General features: G+C 55.3%; 2 protein-coding genes across 2 annotated transcripts; both read right to left on the bottom strand.

Annotated features, from left to right (window-relative positions):
* Positions 1-1012: 1012 nt before the first annotated feature.
* Positions 1013-4126, bottom strand: LGALS1 (galectin 1). The gene is made up of 4 exons (XM_024579619.2): positions 4068-4126; positions 2797-2876; positions 1485-1656; positions 1013-1194 (listed from the first exon to the last, which is right to left on the bottom strand). The coding sequence occupies exons 1-4, from the start codon at positions 4074-4076 to the stop codon at positions 1048-1050; spliced, it is 408 nt and encodes a 135-aa protein (XP_024435387.2). The 5' UTR covers positions 4077-4126; the 3' UTR covers positions 1013-1047.
* Positions 4127-14734: 10608 nt separating this feature from the next.
* On the bottom strand, positions 14735-20394 carry PDXP (pyridoxal phosphatase). The gene is made up of 2 exons (XM_024579618.4): positions 19757-20394; positions 14735-16065 (listed from the first exon to the last, which is right to left on the bottom strand). Exons 1-2 carry the CDS (start codon positions 20328-20330, stop codon positions 15749-15751), a joined length of 891 nt encoding a protein of 296 aa, XP_024435386.3. The 5' UTR covers positions 20331-20394; the 3' UTR covers positions 14735-15748.
* Positions 20395-21865: the final 1471 nt, after the last annotated feature.

Below are 21865 nucleotides of genomic sequence, written 5' to 3'. Positions count from 1 at the left end.
AGGGCCAGAGAAAGGCGGTTGACAGGACACTTCCCCCAATGTCCAGCAGAGGGCATCCCTCCACAGCCAGATTTCCAAAGCTCCCTCTTTCCCCTGGTGACTTCCAAGAGCCTGGAGGCTGGGTGTGGCTCACAGGAGCCCCTGCAAGTGTGTTCCATCCTCCTTGGCCCTCTTTTAGACCTGTGCTCCTTAGGGGACCCACTGAAGTGGGAATCTTCCACCCAAGAGTGTCCAGGTGTGAATAATAACCCCCACTTTATAGATGAGGAAGGTTGGGGACAGAAGAGACCTACCCGGGGTCCCATGGCTGCTGCTGGCTGCCCTGGGGAGTGAGATTTTCAAGCTCCCATCCCAAGGCTCAGCTGAGTCTGGTATGGACCAGGGCATCATGTTGCCACTTGGAACCTCGCTTTCTCCCCTTCAAACCGGGACAGTGACACTCAGGAGGTAGTGCAGCAGGGAGGAGAAAGCACTCCCAGGTGTTCGCCAGGTGGCACGAACTACACTGGGCCTCCTTCACACACCTCACTGGATCCACACAACAGGCCACGTGCTATGAGTCCCCCCCACACGTGAGTGACCGAGGCTCAGGTCAGTTAACACACGCGGTGCATAGCTGGCAGCCCTGCCCCTCCGTTGGAACCAGCTCCTCTGGTTCAGGGAAATAAACGGTGCCCAGTTGCCCTTCTGGCTGCGCTGCACTGACACCCTGACACGGATGGCTCTGTCCTTCCCCCTTCCCCCCGGTTCCCCTTATTCACCATCTGTCAAGCTGCTGCTGTGTCCTGGGCCCACGCGGCTGGGAGCTGTTTGAGGGCAGTGACTAGTCACCAAGCCCCCTACTGGGTACTGAGCCCTCTTCTTGGCCCGGGAGACTCCGGGGGAAGATGTCACTGTCACTTAGCATCCAGGAAGTGAACAGAAGTGAAGGAAGGGGCAGAGCCTGGGGCAGTTGGTGGGATTGACACACACACACACACACACACACAAATGAGGCTGGTTCAGAGGCAGCTGCCTTTATTGGGGGTTATGGGTTATTGGCTGGCTTCATTCAAAGGTCACAGACTTGATCTTTAAGTCGCCATTTGTTTCCAAGTAATTGATGGTCTCCAGGTTGTGGCGGTTGGGGAACTTGAATGTGTGCCCATCTGGCAGCTTGATGGTCAGCTCTGCCACGTCAAAGGTGATGCACACCTTGGGGGCAGAGAAGGGCAGTGAGCAGTGGTCCTTCGGGGGGAGCCTCAGCGCAGCCACAGCCAGGCCCCCCCCCCGCCCCCCCCCCCCCCCCGGAGCCCTTTCCTCCTGGATCCCTGACGGTGCTTCTACGTGGGTGAGGCCGATGAGATTGGGAATGCGTTGACATAGCGGGTGAGGGAGGGCGGGGATATGGCAGGGAGGAAGGGACAGGGGGAACCTAGGTCTCTAGACACTAAGCTCAGCTCTGCTCCAACCCACTTAATGCCCTGCCCCACTCCCCAACCCACCTCTATGACACTTCCAGGCTGGAAAGGGAAGACAGGGTCCCGAAGCTCCTTCTCCCACACCCCTGCCTTCCGGCTGTTATACACGGTCTTGTTGACGTCCCCGAATATCTTGAAGCGAGGATTGAAGTGCAGGCACAGATTGTTGCTGTCTGTGCCCAGGTTCAGTGCGAAGCTAGGGGGTGACAGGTGGGAGGGACTGAGGCCTCCACGACCAGCTGTAGCCCCCTCAGACTAACCAGTCTGCACTATTCAGGGTGGCATCTACCCGGTAGGGCTGACTGAGCTAGGAGGCAAGAAACCTGACTTGAGCTCCTGGACCCGCACCCTCCTTGCTGTGTCCCTGTCCCTCTCTGAGTCTCAGTTGCCACGTGTCCACAGTGGGGGCTGCACGAGGAGGGTCTCTATGGGCCTTGCTGAGCTGACAGCCAAGACTCTCGTAGACAGTTGTGTGTGTCCCAGCCCCTTTGGGCAAGGTCGGAGACTCCAGATGATGACCTCTGGGAGCGCAAGGGTTCTGTCTGCCTTCTATGTCTTTGTAGCCCTGGGGCCCAGCATGACGCATGACACGCAGTAGGTATGCAATAACTGTGGGGCGAATGAAGGAACCATAACACATTTGCTAAGTGCAGGTAATAGCAACCCTTGCCCCTGAGGATTTGTTCAGAATGAAATGAATGACGCAAGGAGGGGTGTGGCGCTTTGATAAGGTCAGCCTACCGTCTCCTCCTCTCTGAGAGATCCAGCGTCTCACACCCTCCACACAGCCCTGTCCCCTGGTTTTGGTCTACTGAGTAGCAAACTGAGGCTCAATGCCATTGGTTGACTAGTCCAAGGTAGACACATGGCTGTTGAGAAAATAGACCAGCTAGCTGAATGATGAGTTAAGGAAGGACCAAAGGAATGAAAGGTTGAGCCAGTGAACAAACCAGACAAGAAGGACCTCAGAGGGACAGCACTGGGTGTGACACCCCTTCCCATTCCCTCTCCCCACTCCCCTGGCAGCCTCCAGAGCCAGGAGGTGGGGGCCAGCTGAGGCAGGCAATGGAGCCACAGCTGGTTTAGTTTAAGAGGCTCCAGCAGAGGGGGAAATGGAGCGCCAATGGTGGTAGGGGCATCCAGACCCTGCGGAGGAAGTGACTCATCCGGAAAACGCAGCTTCAGCAAAAGCCAGAGTAAATCCCCGCCCTCCACCTTCAGAGGGTAAGGGAGGAGTGGGACTTGGCCGGCCTCACCGCCACCTGACCTCCCCTCAGGACTCAAGAGCTCTGAGTCCCAGGTGCTGCAGCCAGTCGTCCTGCCTTGGCCCCCTTACCTTTTGGGGTCAGCGGCCACCTCGCCCTGCACTCGAATGCTCCTCCCAGGTCGGAGGTTCACGTTGTGGGCCACCAGATTCTGCACAGACAAGACCCCACCCAGGCGGTTTAGAGGGTGCAGTGTCCGTGGTAGTGGGGGTGGGGCCATCTCCACCCTGGATCCTCTGACCTGGCCAAGCCTTGGGGAACCAGGGGGCAAGTTCCACCCTTTCTTTCTCTGTGTGGCCCTGGACAAGTCCCTGCTCCCAACCCGTCCAGTTTCCTATCTGTAACAAGACTGAGGTTCTAGAGGCCAAGTTTCGAAGTTTTTGCAGTTCAGCTTGGAGATTTTGGATTCAGGGCACCTTACTGCCTCCTATAATAATGGAGAGAATCAGAATCCTTTTGAGTGAGGGAGTTGGTGGGAAAAAATGGTGAATGATGGTCCATTCACCCCTCTGCTGGAGAGGAAGGGGCCTGGAGCTGGAAGGAAACCCCCCAGTGTCCCCTTGAAGCCCCTCTGCAGAGAGGGGCAGGGGCTGGAGAGGACACCCATGAAGCAGGACCACGCCCCTCCAGAGAAGGGAGGCTGGCATTGGCCCCACTCTGCAGCGTGGCTGGCTGGGGGTTCAGATTGAATGCACAGCTTACCTAGGAGTGAGTGGTCCCTTCTGCCAGACACTTGAACCCGTTCCCTCAGGGCCTGAGGAGGATTCCTGTCTCCTTCCGCCTCCCTTAGCAGAAGTTCATACGGCCCCCACCAGACCAGCCCGGAGGGATCCACCCCCCACCCCTAACCCAGGCCAGCCCCCTCCCAGGCAGCCGCTCTCAGGTCCTAGCAGCTTTTCACAGCTCTCTAGAGCAGAGGATGAGTGCCCTGGCCCGGTGACTGGGGACAGCTGCAGGGGAGAGGGGACAGGAGGCTCTTTGGGGTGGAGGAGAGGGGGAAATGACTTCGGCCTGAGGACCATCAAAGCGCATCCCCCCTCTCCCGTTGGCCACACCCCTTCCACTCATACTTTTCAGAGAGCTGCAGAATGTCAGACCTTGGTAGAAATAACTGCTGCCAGACACTGGAGGAATCCAGAAAGTCCTTAAGCCAGAGAAAGCCTTGGGGGACCATGGTGCCTACCCCCATCTCAGAGATATGGTCACTAAGGCCCAGAAAAGAGGAGGTACTTGCCCGAGGCCACACTGTCAGGACTAGAACCCAGATCTGCATCTTCCTGCCTTCTCCTCAGCTGCCCGCCCCACGCCACCCTGAGCCTGGGGGCGGGGTCCCCACACTCACACTAGTCATGACTGAGGACAGGAGGACAGTCCTGGGGGCTGCAGAACCAGCTGTCTGAAGACTCCTCTGGAGAGAGGAGCGACAGGGCCCTTTTAACAGAACCAGACCCCCGTGAGTCCCGCCCCTGGAAGCTCAGCCAATTGTAAGTCAGCACAGGCACAGGGGCCACTGGGGGCGGGGTCCGTGGACTTTTGAAGCCAGTTCTGGAGCAGAACTGACCAATAGATTAGTGACCCCTGTTCCATTCCTTCTTAGCCTCTCCCCCAGGGTCCAGGCTCCACCTCTCATTCCCCTTCATCCCTCCCACGCCCCCATTAAAAAATTTTTTTTAAAAAACGTTGGGCTGAAGCAGGAACTGGAGAAAGACAATGGAAAATAGTTTGAGGATGAGTTAGGCCCAGGAGTCGGTGGAAAGGGGCTTAGAGCCAGAAGGCTGAGCTCAGGGGTACCCAGGGAACACCGCTGAGGGGGTGCAGGGTCCTTCAGGGAATTAGAGCTGAGCTTCTGGAGGCTGCACCCTGACAGGGCCAGGGAGTGACGCCCTCTGTGGGTCTATGCAGTGACCAGAAAGCCCTGGCCCCTGCCCTGCCTCCCCGCGAAGCAGGGATTGTGGCAGCTGTGCGTACTTCTCACTAATGCTAAAGAAAGGCTGGGCCGGGTGCCAAGTCTGAGGCTGCGGCCAGGGTTCAGGAGTCAGGCCTCAGGCCTCAGACCTTGGTCCTGCTGAGCGGCCTGCTGGGGATTTCTGAGAGCCCCTGGGAGGGGCCCAGGCTGAGCCAGGCCAGGCGGGGTTGGGGTCCCCTGTCCTCACATCTCTCCCTCCAAGGCCACGCAGAGCCTCATCTTCCCCCATTTGTTTGACAGCTGTTTTACTGAACGCCTACTATGTGCCTGGCCCAGAGCTGGTCTGAGAGAATTATTCAACGATGAAACCTCCCAGTCCCTGCTCTCAAGCAGCCCACTGTTAGGGTGGAATGTGGCCACGGACCTCATGAATGAACTGCATGATGCTGGCTCATGGGGGAGTCATGGGCAAGCACAGTGGTGGGAGGGATGCTGTCCAGCCTGTGGAGGTGGGCCTTGCAGCGTGGGCGAAGGAGGGGGCTGGCATTCCAGGCTAAGCAGAAGCTCTGGAGTGAGGAAGCACAGACTGGGGAAGAGCGGGCACGGCTGGAGTTCAAGATGTGTTGCGGAAAGATGGGGCATGAGGCTGGGTGGTCAACAGTACCCGGATCAGAAAAGGCCTTGTCGGGGGGCTGGGACATTGTTTTATCTGAGGGTGCTAGGGAGCCACAGAAGGTTATAGGGAAGATGAGTACTGGGGCCAGATTTGGGCTTCAGGGAAGATCTCTGTAGCAACAGAGTTGGGGGTGAGTTGGAGCGGTGCTCCCCTTATACTTGGAACCAGGTGGGGAGAAGGGTGTGGGAAGCTGGGGGCAAAGGGGAGGCTCACCGGGGATGTTGTCAACGGGCCCTGTATCTCCACATCACCCTCCTCCTTCTGTAATTGGGCACCAAAGAGGAAAGATGTGGACCAGCAGTGACTGACATCGGGAGGTCAGGCCAGCACGCCTACCCTGCTCTCCATTGCCTCCCCAGCCCACCAAAGGTCGCCTCCCTCCAGATGGCTGAAGCCTACCCTGGCACAGGAGCACTGGGGAGTACACAGGATGGCAAGGGGCCCATCGAGAAGGCTGGGCCACACCCGTGGTGAGCCCCTTCCCGCTCCTCCCAGACTAAGCAGGCTGCCTCAGAAACCAACCACAGCAGCTACAATTTTTCCTCCAGGGCCTTCCCCAAACCTCCACCTAGGGAGGGGTGGGGGGGCACAGCTCCACTGCCTTTCCACTGTGCTTCCCCTCCGAGGGCCACAGGGCTCTGCCTGATAGGGGAATCTGGGCATTTCAGGAGGAGGCCTAGGCCAAGGACAGAGGCGCTTCAGGCACAGGGCTTGCCTGACTGCTGTGGGGCTTGCCCTGTGGTTAGGCTCGCAGGGCCCCGAATGCTGCTTCTCCATTCTTCCCCCAACCCGGAAGACATGTCTGGTACCAGGGGGTGTTTGCTGTTGGATGCTTTACTCCTCACGGGCATCTGGCCAGCCGAGGTCTAGCAGAGATGTGTGGCATGGTGAATAGGACGCTGGAGAGGCCCCTTTGAGAGTCTGGAGACTTGGGTGTTGGTCCTAGCCCTCCCCAAGGCATCGAGGCAAGTCCCTTCTCTCCGTGTGCCTCTCAGTCACCCCACCTGTGTGTTGCAGAGGTGAAACCTCGCTCTCCTGTACAAGGTTAGCACAGGGTGGCGTTCCGGTCTAAATAGTTGGGGGGTTTTTCCATAGTCTCAGAAGGTCTTAGCTTCTTTTCCCAGGCTGCTTACCATCCTGGGGCCAATGCCTCTGGGAGGTTCCTCTGCCCCCACCACACCCCCATCAGTCCTCCCCTGCAGAGGCTGAGGCAGGGAGTCTCTCCAGATCCCACTGTCCCCTATAACAGGGACTGCAGTTTTCCTGGGGAGAGGGACAGGGACAGGGTGCATTGTGTGGTGGCGGCCACTTATCTGCCAGGCCCTGTGCCCGGCGCCTCGCTGTCATACATGACCTCGTTTCATTTTCACCTCGCTTCATCTCGTCTAGCTCAGCCTGCACAGGGACGCTGCCTGGGCCCTGAAGTGAAGCTCATGGTAGAATCGGGGAAAGAAAGGCAAGTCCTGGTGTGGGGGCTGCCTGGCTCCGACTGTAGCAGAGTCCCTGACCTCTCTGAACCTGATTCTGGGCCTGGAAAGCGGGAGCTTTACCCAGTCAGTCACCAGCTGGATGGAGGAGTATGCGAGTGATGTGTGAGGGGCTTCTCGCTTCTGCACCTCCCTAGGCCGAGGCCCTCTCACCACCCCACCCCCCAGGGCCTCGCCTCCCTGCTCCGCAGTCTGGAATTCCTCCATCCTAAGGGCCTGCCCTAGGTGCTGGACCTTGCCTGCTGCAGGAGATGAGCTTAGCTTGCCTAGGGCACTGCAGCCCTTCCCAGCCTGCCCTGACCTTGTGAAGACTGGGCCTCCTCCAGCTGGCAGAGGTAGAGAGGGCTGCTGGGCCCACGGAAATGCCACCCACAGCCCCTGTCAACCTGGCTGGCTCAGGTGGGGAAAGTGCGGTGATCAGAGCCAGGAGTCCTAGAAGTCGGAGCAGGTAGGGACCCCAGGTACCGCTCCTTCATTTGTGGATGTAGCAACCAGCGCACCTTGACCAAGGTCACACAGGAAGCTGGAGCAGGTCCATCTGCTGAGCCAAGGAAAGAACTCTGTGGGCCTGGACCTCAAACAATGATGTTCTGTTTGTTTTTTTAATAAAGATTTTTATTTCTTTATTTTTAGAGAGAGGGGAAGGGAGGAAGAAAGAGAGGGAGAGAAACATCGATAGGTTGCCTCTAACACACCCCCTATGGGAGAACCTGGGCTGCAACCCAGGCATGTACCCTAACTGGGAATCGAACTGGTGACCTTTTGGTTCGCAAGCAGGCACTCAGTCCACTGAACCACAGCAGCCAGGGCGATGATGTTTTTTGGACCCTGCTACATGAAGGGTGGACAGGACTGGCGTGGGGGCGGAGAACTCCACTCCCCCAGCACGCCCCCACTTCAGACACTGGTTTGTGCAGCAGGAGCCTACCCTTCCCATGCCCCCCGCACCATGCTCATCCATTCTCACCCCCTTGCCTTTGCTTGTGCTGTTCTCTAACCCAGGCAGCCACCTCCCCAAACACGGTGGATGTCTGCCACTTTTCCCTTCCCACCTGATGTCGGTCCCCCTCTGATCACGGGCCCTGACTTGCCTTTGGTGAACCACCCCCTTTCACAGGAGGCCCGGGCAGGGCCTGGCCTGTCATTCCTTAGCCCTCTGGGGCTCAGGCATGAGTCTTTCTCAGGTTTTTTTTAAAAAAGTTTTCTTTGGTCATAATTATAGACTTACAGGAAGCTAAGAGCTTTTAAGAGCTTAGAAAATCAATATTTGAGAACTGAAGGAAAAAAAGTATTGGCTTCCAAATTGTAAAATTGCAAAACTGAAATTAATAAATGTTTACTGTGCTCCAGAGAGATCCGGGTAAGAAGGATGCAGGTCCAGGGAGGCTTGCCCCAAGGCACGTCACAATGAGGATGCCGGGGTGGACGATGGAGAGAGAATCCTAAAAGCAGCCAGAGAGATGCAGTTGGTTACCTGCAGGGGAGTGTCCCGTAAGAGCGTCAGCTGGTTTCTCAAAGGAGACTTTGCAGGCTGGAAGGACTGGCAGGAAGTACCTGGAGTCAAGAAAAGCAGGAACCTATAGCCAGGGTTGCTCTACCCAGCAAAGATATCATTTGGGACTTCTGGTGAAGACGGAGGCACAGGTAGACATGCTTCGCCTCCTCGTGCAACCACAAGAAGGATCACAGCTAACCTCAAAACAGAAAATACCCAGAACTGCCAGAAAGTCGAACTATATGGAAGTCCGACAGCCAAGGGTTTAAAGAAGCCACATTCATCAAGACGGGTAGGAAGGGCGCAGCCGGGGAGCCAGGGTGGAGAGGACGCTGTGTGGTGGTGGCAGTGAGGTGGCAGTGGCAGTAGGGGGTGGGATGGGCAGTCCCACATTTACATGTGGTAGATAAAAATCAGGAGGGACACCTTGGGAGCAAGTGATCCCAGCCCCAGGCCAGACCACAGAGCCTCGGGTTCCAGGGCCAGGAAAATAGATCCCCATAACTTCTGGCTGTAAAAACCAGTGGGGGTTGGGGCAGCAGAAGAACCTGCCAGTCTCTCAGGAGAGTGTGTTTAAAGGGCCTGCATGGTCCTAGAACATAAGCAAACCCATCCACTCTGGGAACCACCACCAGGGCAACAGCTGGAAGGGCGCCAGTGGCATACAGGAAGTGGGTGAAGTGACTGCAAACAGGGTGAGTGCCGAGCAAGCCTCCAGCAGCCAGGCAGCGGCCCTGTCCCCTTTCTGACTCTTCTCCCACATACAGAGCCACAAAACAGCAAAGCAGGCTGCCCCACTCTTGCAAATACCTAAGGCTTCACCCCATACAATTTAACAGGTGCACTAAGACAGGGAGTCAAAGCAGCTCTACCTAATACACAGAATAAACACAGGGAGGCTGCCCAATTGAGGAGACAAAGAAATATGCCCCAAATGAAAGTACAGAATAAAACCCCAGAAAAAGAACTAAACAAAACAGAGATAGCCAACCTATCAGATGCAGAGTTCAAAACACTGGTGATAAGGATGCTCAGAGAGCTCATTGAATGTGGCAAATGCATAAGAAATGAAGGCTACACTAAGCGAAATAAAGAAAAACCCACAGGGAACCAACAGTGAAGGGAAGGAAACCAGGGTTCAAATCAACGATTTGGATCATAAGGAAGAAATAAACGTTCAACCAGAACAGAATGAAGAAACAAGAATTCAAAAAAATAAGGACAGAGTGAGAAGTCTCTGGGACATCTCCAAAAGTGCCAACATCCAAATCATAGGGTTGCCAGAAGGAGAAGAAGAAATAGAAAACTTATTTGAAAAATAATGAAAAAAAAACCTTAGCTAATTTGGCAAAGGAAATATACATTCATGTCCAGGAAGCACAGAGAGTCCCAAACAAGTTGGACCCAAAACGGACCACACCAGGACACATCATAATTACATTAGCCAAGATTAAAGATAAGGAGAGAATCTTAAAAGCAGCAAGAGAAAAGGAGACAGTTACCTACAAAGGAGTTCCCATAAGACTGTCAGCTGATTTCTCAAAAGAGACCTTGCAGGCAAGAAGGGGCTGGAAAGAAGTATTCGAAGTCATGAAAGGCATGGGCCTACATACAAGATTGTTCTATCCAGCAAAGCTATCATTTAGAATGGAAGGGCAGATAAAATGTTTCCCAGATAAGGTCAAGTTAAAGGAGTTCATCATCACCAAGCCCTTATTATATGAAATATTAAAAGAACTTATTTAAGTAAAAGATCAAAACTATGAACATTAAAATGGCAACAAACGCACAACTATCAACAACTGAATCTAAAAAACAAAAACAAACTAAGCAAACAACTAGAACAGGAACAGAACCTCCATATGGAGATCCCATGGAGGGTTATCGCGGGAAGGGGGAAGGGGGTGAATGGGGAAAAAGGTACAGGGAATAAGAAGCATAAATGGCAGGTACAAAATAGACAGGGGGAAGTTAAGAATAGTATGGGAAATGGAGAAGCAAAAGAAATTATGTACATGAACATGAACTAAGGGGGGCGGAATGCTTGTGGGGGGGTGCAGGGCAGAGGGGGGCAAAGGGGGAAAATTGGGACTGTAGTAGCATAGTCAATAAAATATACTTTAAAAAAACCCAACAAAAAAAGAGATACCATTTGGAATCGAAGGGCTGATGAAGAGCTTCCCAGATGACAAAAAACTGGGGGAGGTCATATCACCAAACCGTTATTATGAAAGGTCAAAGGGACTGGTTTAAGCAAGGGAAGAATCAAGACTATGAACAACAGAATGGCAATAAATACCCATCTGTCAACAACTGAATTTGGAAAGCAAACTGGGGGAACAGGAAGAGCAGGGACAGAAGCTTGGGTGCAGAGAGCCTTTTGATGGATGCCCGATGGCGGAGTGGGGAGGTGGGGAGATAGGGAAGTGCAGGTGGGTGGTTGCAGGGTGGTCATGGAGACGTGGAGGGCAGTGTGGGAGGTGAAGGGGCCAGGGAACTTGTGTGCATGGCCCAGCATGGCCCACGGACATGAACGGTGGTGGTGCCTGGGGGTGGCGGGGGGAGTGCTGGGTGGAGGCAGGCGGGCGGGGTGGGGGGAAGATTGGGGCAGCTGTGATGGCATAGTCAGTGGAATGTAATTTTTTAAAAAATGTTTACTGTGCTCAAACTTAAAGATGGTAGTTAATACAAATTGTATTACATTTGAAAACAATTTTGGAGGTGGAGTTTCCTTACTTCAAAAGTGGGACCCAGTCTTCCTGCAGGTTGGTCACTCCGAAATAAGATTCCCATAGCTAAAACAAAAGTATAAAAATACTCTGGAAAATGTGTATCAGAAAACTCCCCATATATACTTAATGTGGGATGGGAGTGATTTTTAATGTTTTCTTCTGAGCCTGTGTATTGGGAGAGTTTTTGGCAGGAAACAGCGAGAATTGCTTTAAAATAAAGGGAAACATTCACACAGCAAGAAGCCCGGAGCTCGGTGGCTCCCTGGCAGGAGAATTCGGTGGCTCGGTGAGATCATCAAAGATCTTGGTTCTTGTCTGATCATGGATTAAGGCTGTGTAGACAGACAGTCCTTGCATTTAGGGGAGAGAAGCTAAAAGATCTGGGGCGACCTGTGTTTAACATCTGCAATGTACTCTCAAATGAATCAGTTAAAAAGGTAAGTATATGTAGCCCTGGCTGGTGTGGCTCAGTGGATGGAGCGCTGGCCTGTAAACCAAGTGGGGTTGCTGGTTCCACGCCCAGTCAGGGCACATGCCTGGGTTGTGGCTGGGTCACCGGTAGGGGGTGCGTGAGAGGCAACCACACACTGATGTGTCCCACTCTTTCTCCCTTCCCCTTTCTAAAAATAAACAAATAAAATCTTTTTAAAAAAAACGTAAATAAATACAATCTTTTTTAATGAAGGTAAATACATGTAAAGAACGATTAAACAAATTGGGCGGGTACCAACACCTGGGAGTCCGGGTGAAGGTCATAAGATGTTCATTTGCTGTTCTTATATTTATTTCCTGTTGGTTTGAAACTTTTTAAAAATAAAGTTGGAGGGTGTAAGATAATAAGAAATGTGTACTTGGTCTCTGACCCCAGTTAGTGACAGAGTTCCTAAAACCCTTATCATTTCATAAGCAATAGAGATGCTAAAAGCATCTTTGGTTCTTACAGTGTGTCTGTGACCCTGTTCCCCACACAGAGCTCCTAAATCCCTTGAAGTTTCCTGAGTGACAGGAGCATCTTTTGTTCTAATGAGGGGACTCTTGGTGGGCTTCTGGAGGGCTTCAGATGGGGCTGGTCATCAGAAAGACCAATGAGAAGCTTGGGACTTTCAGCCGCACCCCATCCTCTGGGGAGGAGAGAAGCTGGCAATTGTTAACTCAATCGACCATGACCACAGGATGAAGCCTCCAGAAAAATCCCCAAAGTACAGGGTCGGGAGAGCTTCTGGGTTGGGGAGCGTATGTCCCTGCTCAGAGGGTGGAAGAAGTTTTGCATCTGGGACGCTCCTGGACCCCACCACCCCGCCCTGTGTATCTCGCCGTCTAGCTTCCTCTATATCCTTCATCACCTCCTTTATTACATAATAAACTGGCAAACGTAAATGTTCCTGAGTTCTGTGGACCTTTATAGCAAATTACCCAGCCTGAGAAGGGGATCACGGGAACCTCCAGTTTATAGCCAGCTGGTCAGAAGTACAGGGGATAACCTGGGGCCTGGGACCGGCATTTGAAGTAAGGGAAAAGCCTTCACCTGCGGGTTCTGCACTAACTCTGGGCAGCGTCAGAAGTGAATCAAGTTGTCAGACACCTAGTTGGTGTCTGCAGAAAACTGGAGAATCGCTTGATGTAGAAAACCCACACGTTCACTGTCAGAAGTACTCTGTGGGTAGAGGAAACAGTTTTCCCTTTTAGTTGGCGTCGGAGAGTGGGATATGCTACGACGGCCCTGGCTCACGGACTCGTGTGGTTTGGGAAGGGAAAGGAAGAAGGGCGGGCATGAGGAAGCTTTAGCTACAGTAAAAGTGACAAACAGGATTTAGAGATGGCTCTGACTCTGGAGGGGCTGGTTTACTGGACACAAGGAAATGCAACAGAAGCACAATACGTCGTCCCTCGGTTACAGTTATTGGTGACAGCTAACATGAATTCAGCAGTGGCAGGCAGCACCTTGACACTAGGCCACGCTCAGTTTTCAGTGAGTCCGAGCTTGGGTCGCTAGCCTCAAAGCCTCCCCCAAAGGGAAAAATAACTCAGGGGCAACAGAAAGTACCTCTAAGGTCTGTGGTCACCAAGAAAGTAGTCAATATGGGGAGAAGGCAAAACGAGGAAACCACTGAAAGGAGGGGTGCAGTGTGAAGTTGTTTCGTGGACCAGTGGTGTCAGCATCCTGAAATATCACCCACCGGGAGGCCGAGTGAAGGGTGTTCACTGCGCCGTTCTTGCACTTTTTCTGTGGGTTTGAAACTTTTCTAAACTGAAAGTCGAGGAGGAAACGATTCCAGCAAGTTCTTCCCATCTTTTTTTTTTTTTTTTTGCTCTGCAGTCACGAAGCTGGGAAATATGTTGGTCACACCTCGTGATCACAGAATGGCTGCAACAGCTTCTATACCCAAAGCCAGAAGAGTGAGTCCCTGCTCCACGTCCTGCTTTAAAAGTGAGGCCAGCATTCCTGGAATCTCCCCTCATGTCCTAGTGGTCAGAAGTGTATCACAGAACAACAAAGAGACAAACACACACAAATCAAAAATGAATAAACAAAACAAAGGGCATCACAAGTCCATGGCTACCCCGATCACGGGCTAGGGCCAACCAAGTAGCCGTCACTGGCTCACATTCAAGCCTTACATCATCAAGATTCACTACCTGGGACTGGGATGTCCACCCACTCTGACTCACATGCCTCCAAGGGCTCCCCGGAAGGAAATCAGGGTTCTGTCAGCAAGAAAGGTGGGGAGTGGCCGCTAGGTCCAGGGTGAGGCCAGGGAGGCAGTACTGCCCTCCTCTGGGAGGCGTCCACTGTTTGGGACACACCTGGAGGGCACTGGACCCCCTCGCAGGGGCGGCCCTAAGCTCCCTCACCCTCAGCCAGGCTAAGCTGTTTGTCACGGCCCCAGGTTTCCACGCGTGCAACCTGCTGACTTCATGATGCCACAGGCTCAGTCAAGCGCCCCTCTCCCAAGAAGAATCACACTGCAGAGAATTCCCCGAGACCTCCAAGACCCACCCCTCACTCTACAAATGAGGACGCAGGCTGAGCGGGAAGGGGCTTGTGCAAGCTCAAGTGACAACTTGGTGACAGCCAGTCTGGGACAGTAACGCCATCTCCCATAGGCCGCTCTGGGCTGCCCTCCAGCCAGTTCACAGCTGAGCACGCCCTCTGCACCAGGTGCTGGGAAGGTGATGTGTGCCTGGCCTGGAGGGGTTCAGGCCTAGCAGGGCAGTCACATAACACCCAGTGTAAAGGATGCCCAAGGAGGGGTGCCACAGCATCTCACCTGAGCCCCCAGAGGCTGAGGAGCTGTCTCCCCCGCTCCCTACCTCTCCAGAGAAGGGGTGCAGCCCCCTAGAGTCAGCCAACACAAATTCAAGTCCTGCCTCAGGTGACTGCGCTTTGTAGGTGTGCGCTCGCCCATGCCCACCCATGTGCGAGTTCACATTTCTTTCCAATCTTTATTCCCCAAGTACCTTCTTCTTAAAGTGGGGTGGGGGACACAGGCTGATGGGGCTTTCTGAGCAGGGTTCTGACACCAATTGCTACATATAAAGACTCGAGTGAGGGACAATGTGTGGCTGAGTTAGGTACTTGTGCAGAGAGAACACCCAGGAGCTGGGGTGGATCTCTTCACACAGGGGAAGGTCGTGGCGGGCCGGCTCTGGGGAGGCCAGGCCCAGCTGGCAGCCCCCTCTCCTGCTGTGGCGGACAGACTTCAGGCCACACAGACAACCCCACTCGCACTTTATTCAGCACGGAGGACTAGTTACAAGGGGGCGGAGGTGGCAGGGGAAGCCCAGCCCCCACCCCACCAGCACTGGCACACAATAATAGATAGATAGCTGGGACAGGCACGGGGGGAGAAGTGGCACAGCAAACACTGATGGCACAGGGAGGGACACAAAGGCCCCCACGCCGAGCTGTTGCCACCGTCGACACTGGCCGGTACCATGATCGGGGAGGGCGGGGTGCTTGGCTCCGGCAGACCGAGCCATCGAGGGCCCTGGGGACGGCAGCCGTGGTGGAGGGCTGCCCTTAGTGCATGGGCCTTACCTATGGACAGAAGCCTGGACCCCGGCTCACCCTGTGAGGCCCAGGTTGTCCAGAGGCCACCGCCTCCAAGGCATCTGTCCTATTCAGGGTCTACAAGGCCAGCGGGCCGTAGCCTGCCGTCCTGGCTGGTCCACCCAGCATCTAGGGCATGAAAGGGTCGAGTAGGCTCCCAGCTGGTCCACTCAGGACCCAACATCAGTGAATCACTACAACTTGGCCTTCTGCTTGGTCCATTCAGGGCAGGACAACAGTGGTTTGTGGTTACCTAGACCTCTGATTGACCAACAGGAACCCAAGGCCAGGACCTGGGGAGCAGGTAGAGCTCTAGAGGCCCCAGGGAGGGGTGAGGGAGTTAAGGGCTCAGGGTTGGGGGAAATCTCCAGTGGGCATCAGGGCCCAGATTTCAACGAGGGGCAGTCACAGGGTGGGACAAAAGGCCACCTTGGCTGGGTCAGGCCAGGGCAAACCAGTGGGGCAAGGGGGGCAGCTTCTGGCACAGCAAAGAGTGCTCTGCCACCCTGGGAAGGGGTATAAGGGCCCTAAAACCTCCCCTGGGTCCCAGCCCCACCAGCATGTAGGGACTGAGGCCGGAGAGCCAGTGGCACTCCAGGCAGCTCCTGGCCCACCCCCTCCATCTCTGGGACCAGGGTGGGGAAGGGGTGGGGCTTCGGATGCAGGTCAGGCGGGCTCAGTGCTCCAGCCCTTCCATTAAGTCCGCGACGCTCTCCACATAGTAATGGGGCACCAGGTCCTGCTGGCCGGATGCCAGGTAGGCCTGGGCCTCCTCCAGGCGGGAGACGCCCGTGAGCGTGAGCACGGTGGTCATGCCACAGCGGTGGCCGAAGAGGATGTCGGTCTCCAGGCGGTCGCCCACCATGAGCATGCGGGCAGGGTCCACGCTGAAGTGCTCCGAGATGCACTCGAACACGTAAGGGCTGGGCTTGCCCACCACCAGGGCCTGGCGTCCCGAGGCTGTCTCCACCGCGGCGGCCAGGCTCCCGGTGCCTGCAGGGAGACAGACACTCGGTCAGAGCCTGGCGCACGGAGGCAAACCGCCTGCTGCCACGTCTCACTGGAGTGGTGAGGGGTCCAGTCTCTGCCACCAGACGCCCACACCCAGCCCCCACCTCCACCTTTCTCCAGCAGGCTGTCTAACCTCTGTGTCTGGGTCTCCCCACCCCTAATATGGCGCTATGTCATGGGGCTATCGTAAGGACTGAACGAGCCACTGCCTGCACTGGGCCTGGCTCCAGTTGGTCCTGCCTGAGGTTCACTAGTCCCCACTTGCAGCCGCGTGCCCTCGGGCCAGCCACTCCACCTGAGTTTCCGTGGACTCGCTGGCAAAGGAGGATCCAAGCAACACCTGCCTTCAAAGAGACGCTGCGGGCACGAGAGGCAAGGGCTCTGGGCGCGGAGAAGCGCTTCCCAAACAGCATCGTGCTTACAAGCACGTGCACTCCTGGCACTGGGGACGGAGGGCCCCTCTGGAGCACAGCAGGGCATGGAAACGTTCACACCTCTGATCCCGTCAGCCTCTACCTGGACGGTGGTCACAAGAGAATTCAGGCTGGAGCCAAAAGCTGCATGCCTGGAGATGTCTGTGGCCGCAGTAACTACAATACCCCAAATCGTGGGCCACGCCCAAGCATTTAACAAGGGGAGGGCTGTCTGGCAAAGGCAGCTCTGACTCCTGACCATCTGCCCCACACAATGGGTCCACTGTGTCCGTCCCCCAGGCACCTCTTTGTGCCAGAATGTTCTGCCTTCACACTAACGTCCCTGAACAAATGATGAGGATGACAATGATCATAATTTACTAAGCACATTCTGAAGTGCCAGGGGCTGTGCTGGGTGCTTACGGAAGCCCATTTTATAGATGAGAAAGCTGATGCTCAGTGACATTAAGGAATTCGTCCAGGGCTGCACAGCTTAAAGAGTGGCAGATGCACTGCATTCAGGTGCGTCCGAGCCACTCGTGCGCTGGGCCAGCTCGTGCTCGTTTGGGAGTGCTGAGTGTTTCCTTTTTCAGGAATTCTGTGAGCTGGTGGTTAAACAAAGCCACTATTTAAAGTCTGCTTATAAAACCTACAATCAAGTGAATTATGTTTAAAACAAAGGTAATACATTCTCAAAACTGATCACTTCCTGAAGATTTTACCACCGTCTATGCTCTTAAGATGATTTCCGGCTGAACCAGTGCAAATACTGTACTGGCAGGCGCCTACCGTCCCGGTTCCACGTTCAGTGACTTCGCGTTGGTAGCTTAAAAACCCGCCACGGTGGCGGGCGTTTACACACGGACGTTGGCAAATGACATAAATCAGGGCTCCCCGAATCACTAACGTTTGGCAGTGCACCGCTGACAAACCCCAGGTGCTCTGGCCTCGTCTTTCCCTGCTCACAGCCTAGTTAAGGGAAAGGCTCAGGCGGATAAAGTGGCCCCAGAGGCGGAGGAGGGGCAGAGGGACCTCCCCTGGGGCAGAGCTGGCTCAGAGCAACACCACTGGGAGGTTCTCCCCGATATCTGACTAAGAGCTCGCCCACTTGTTTTCATAAGAACTGAGGAGGGAAGAAAAGCCATTTGTCCCTTGGGTGGGAGAGTCCTTCTAGGTTGCAAAGGGCTCAACTGAGTCACCCCAGAGTGTTTCTCTGGGCTGAAGGAAGCTCTCAGCTGTCAGCTCCTTCCTTTCCCACCGGGAAAGAGCTGATCACCCTCGCCCCCATGTCCCATTTCATCCACTCTGTTATTATTTACCGAGGCCCAACCAGACACCAGGCACAGTGCTAGGCCCTGGGATAGAGCAGTGAGCATAACAAAGAGCCCTCTACTCTGGGGGAGCAAGCTTCCCAGCCAGGGAGTCTATGAACTTCCGCTCTCAGACCACCACAACCCCCTTCTCTCAACATCCTATAATACAAGACTGTTGCATGTTTTGATGGTGGCATAGTCCTGAGACAGCAGGCATTTCCATTTGCCAGCTCAAGTGGCTGCCATATGGCTACAAAGTAAACACACAATTTAGGAGGCCTGCAGGCGGAGGGAAAATTGGGGTGAGAGATTTGCATGATTTCAGATTTGATGCATAATGGAGGTCTTTATTAACACCTGCATGCCGCTGTCTCAAATCCGCACCATTCAGGGTACAAACACAAGAGCAGCGCTGTGTTTCTGTATTTGCTGAGCCTCTGCCTCCCCCTCCAGGCTGTGGGAATGACCAGCAGGGCTGCAGGCACAGCCCAGTGGGTGCTGAGGCGGAAGGGGCAGGCGTGGGCAGGGCCTGGTCTCTCTCCGGCTCTTTCACACCACTGCTCCTGAGTCCTGGGGGCCTCTTTACCTACTGCCTCCACCTAAATCCTGAGGCCTCTGGGGAGAAACTCACTTTTCATAGCATGGCCCAGGGAGGGAGGAGCTGCTGCAGCTGGGGGCGCCCCCACCTTGGGTTTATGGGAAAACAGAGGCGGAAGTGGTCATGCAGCAAGTAGGGATGCAACAAAGCTAGGAGAGGCCTAGAACTATAGATTCCCAGACTGGAACTGGTTCTGCCCCAGCCCAAGCCCTGTTTCATCCCCTGTTCTGCAAGATGTCTCCTCCAGGAAGCCTTCTCAGATCCCCTAAACTCTAAGCCCTCTCTGCCACCACACCATAATACCGTGTCTAATTCTCAATGAATGCCACCCTGTCCCTCCAGGATTTGGTATCAACAACTGTCTGGGTCAGTCACCAGCAAGGATGGAGTGATGGGACATCTGTCCCTGCCTTCAGCCTGCCGACCGGAGTACTAACATGTCCACATGCACTCATTACTATTATTAGCCTCTGCTCTTGTCTAACTCGAACCCTCCAAGATATAGCAGCCTTCACCTGCTCCTGCTTCCTCTGCAGGGCCGACCACCCAGACGACAGCAGTGAGGAGTGCCTTGGATGGAGGAGGTAGGGCCACAAGATGCAAGTTCAGGTCCCTGTACTCTTGGGCAGCTCATTTCCCCTCTCTTAGCCTCAGTTCTTTAACTGGGAAAGGGACAATAACCCCCATCTCCAGATAATTTGGAAACTAAATAAGAACAGATACCAAGTGTAACACGACAGGGTTCCGGATACAGCCCACACCACGTGAGCCCACAGCGGACTCTCCACACTGATGACACCGGCATGCTGGCATTCCATTTTTACAGCCAGCACAGAGATGCTCTGAGGTTACGTAACTGAACAAGATCACAGAGCCTTGGAGCTGCGAATGGACTCAGGTCAAACGCCAACCACCGCCTGTGCTCTAGCACACCTGCCTACAACCTGCCGACGTGGTATTCCAACTCTCCAACAGGAAAACGACCCTTCCAGGCTTTGTTCCCAAATCTCCAACCTCACCCCAACAGCGAGGGAGACAAAAAGACAGGAGTCCTTGAGGCGGGTTCAGGAAGATTAGGGCTGGGAGTCGGGGGTCCTGGATTCCGCCTGCGATCCCATGGGCCTCCCTTTCCTCATCTGTCCATCCGGGACACCAGTGCTACCCCTCACCGTGAGGCGGCTGCAAGAATTACCAGACCTTGACACAAAAGTACCTTGCGCTTTGGTGGGTGGTAGCCGCGCTAGCAACCCTCCTGTTCCCTACCTGTCACCTGGAGACGCCCCTTCCCCGACCCTCACCTCCTGGTTGCCCCTCACCTCCTGGTCGCCCCTCGCCACCCCCGCGCTCACCAGGGGTCCGGCTGCCGTCGCTGAGCGGGTGCCACGGGTCGCGGTCAGTGGCCACCAGCAGGCAGTCGGGGTTCCGCAGGTGCGCGCACGCCTCGCTCAGCTTGGAGAAGGAAAAGTGCTCGTCGTAGCCCACGAGCACGGCACGCACGCGCGGGGCCGCGCCCGGGTCTTCACCGGGGTCCCCGGCTAAGCGCAGCCCCGCGGCGCGCAGCTCGGCGCGTAGCCCCTCGCCGCCCAACACGAACACTGAGCCCGGCGCGTCCGGCGGCCCGGGCAAGCGCTGGCGCAGCAAGCGCGCGGCGCACACCGCGGAACTGAAGACTTGCTCGGCGCGCAGCCCCCCGAAGCCGAGGCGCGCGAAGCGGAGAGCCAGCTCCGGCCGCGCGCGCCGGCTGTTGTTGCTCACGAACAACGCCGCCTTGCCGGCACGCGCCAGCCGCTCCACCAGCTCCGGGGCTCCCGGCACGGCACGCTCGCCGTTCCACAGCACCCCGTCGCAGTCGAATAGGACGCCCTGCGCCCGGCCCAGCACGTCGCGCAGGGCCGCGCCGTGTAGCCGCTCGCAGCGCGCCATGCAGCCAGCTGGCTGCCCACACGCCCGCGCCGCGCCGATTTCTCTCCGCGGGCACGGTGCGCTCTCCCGCAACCTGCTGGTGTCCCGCACCTACCAATCGGCGCGCCGAAAGGGCAGGGGGGCGGGGTCACGACCTGGCCTGCGGCCAATAGAGGCAAAAATCTCGGAAAGGAGGGAGGCCGCGAGCAAATTGAGCTTGAAGAAAAGGGTGGACTCGAGGTTGGATAGGACCAATGAAGGCCTCGCTTGGCCCTTCGCCCCGCCTCCCGGCTCTGCTGGGCCAGTCGCTGCTGAGTTTTAACTCCCATTATCCTCTTATAGGGGTGGGAGCCTGGGAGACTGACGCTCTTTTTGACCAATAAAGAGTTACGAGAAAAAAAACTGTGCGAGAAGCACCGCCCTGCGCCCCTAGCCAATCAGAAGCTTAGGAGAGCTGGTTGCTGAGAGGAAAAGTGATGCTAACGGAGATGTTGTCTCTGGGTCGAATCTCTCTGCCCTCTGAATGGCTGACGCTCAAGGTGTGAGCGAAATCCTGAGAAACCTGTGGGTATGATGATGAGAGAGGCGCATGGTGTCTTCCTGAGTGCTGGGGCCCTTGTCCTACACCAGTGTTCTCCACCCTCGCTGCACTGTAGAGACCCCTGGGGCACTCATTATTTTTAGATATAATATTTACATGCGGTAAGATGTGTACATCGTAAGTGTAAAAGTTTGATGACTTTTGACAAACGGTTTTCAAAATACCAGTGCGTGGTAGGGCCCCAGAGATTCTGCTTTGTTTTGGGTGTAGCCTGGCATTTTTGGGTGTCTTTGTCTATAATTACCAAGGAATCTACTGTGAGACCAGGGTGGAGAGGCACTGGGCTAGAGGCAGCCTTGTCACCAAGCACCCCGGGAGGGAGGGAGCCAGAGCGGCAGTGGCTAGTTGCCCAGGACAGTGCGGGGACCCCGCTGCCTAGGCTCCCTCCTGGGGAGAGATGTGTCACAATCCTGAGGTGGTCTGCAGACCTCTGAGAAGGCTACGAACACCTGTTAGACTTCCAGGAGCACCTGGAGCTCCAGAGCATTCTGGAACCCAGGCTTTAGGCGGAGATACTTTCTGTTCCCCAACGCCCTGGCCTTTCCACAGGTGCATAGGTGGTTCCCATGGCTTGGAATGTTCTTCCTTCTTCTCTTTTTCACCTGGACAGCTCCTGAAAGACGCCCCTTGGATATCACCTCCTCCAGGAAGCTTTCCTTGATCTTCACCCTCCAGACACACACCAACAGTCTGGGTTGGATAGTTTTACCCTAACTGGGGCAGTATGAACTCCCAGTAGTCTTGACACTTGATTCTAACAATCAGTTCTGCCCTCCTGTTCCCAGGGGCAACTTGGGTGTAGGGTTGAGTCGGGGACCTAGCTTAGGGTCTGGCAGGGCAGCCTCAGGGATGGTTTGCAGATAGATCCACCCTTGCTCCTGGGGGAGCAGACTGGGGGACCCGGTATCAAGGGGAACCATCATTTACAGGGTACTTTTCTGTGCAAGGGTAGTGC

This window comes from Desmodus rotundus, chromosome 3 (assembly GCF_022682495.2).
Source record: "Desmodus rotundus isolate HL8 chromosome 3, HLdesRot8A.1, whole genome shotgun sequence".
Taxonomy (NCBI): Eukaryota; Metazoa; Chordata; class Mammalia; order Chiroptera; family Phyllostomidae; genus Desmodus; species Desmodus rotundus.
The sequence above is the reverse complement of the archived record's forward strand: the minus strand, read 5'-3'. Positions and strand labels throughout refer to the sequence as shown.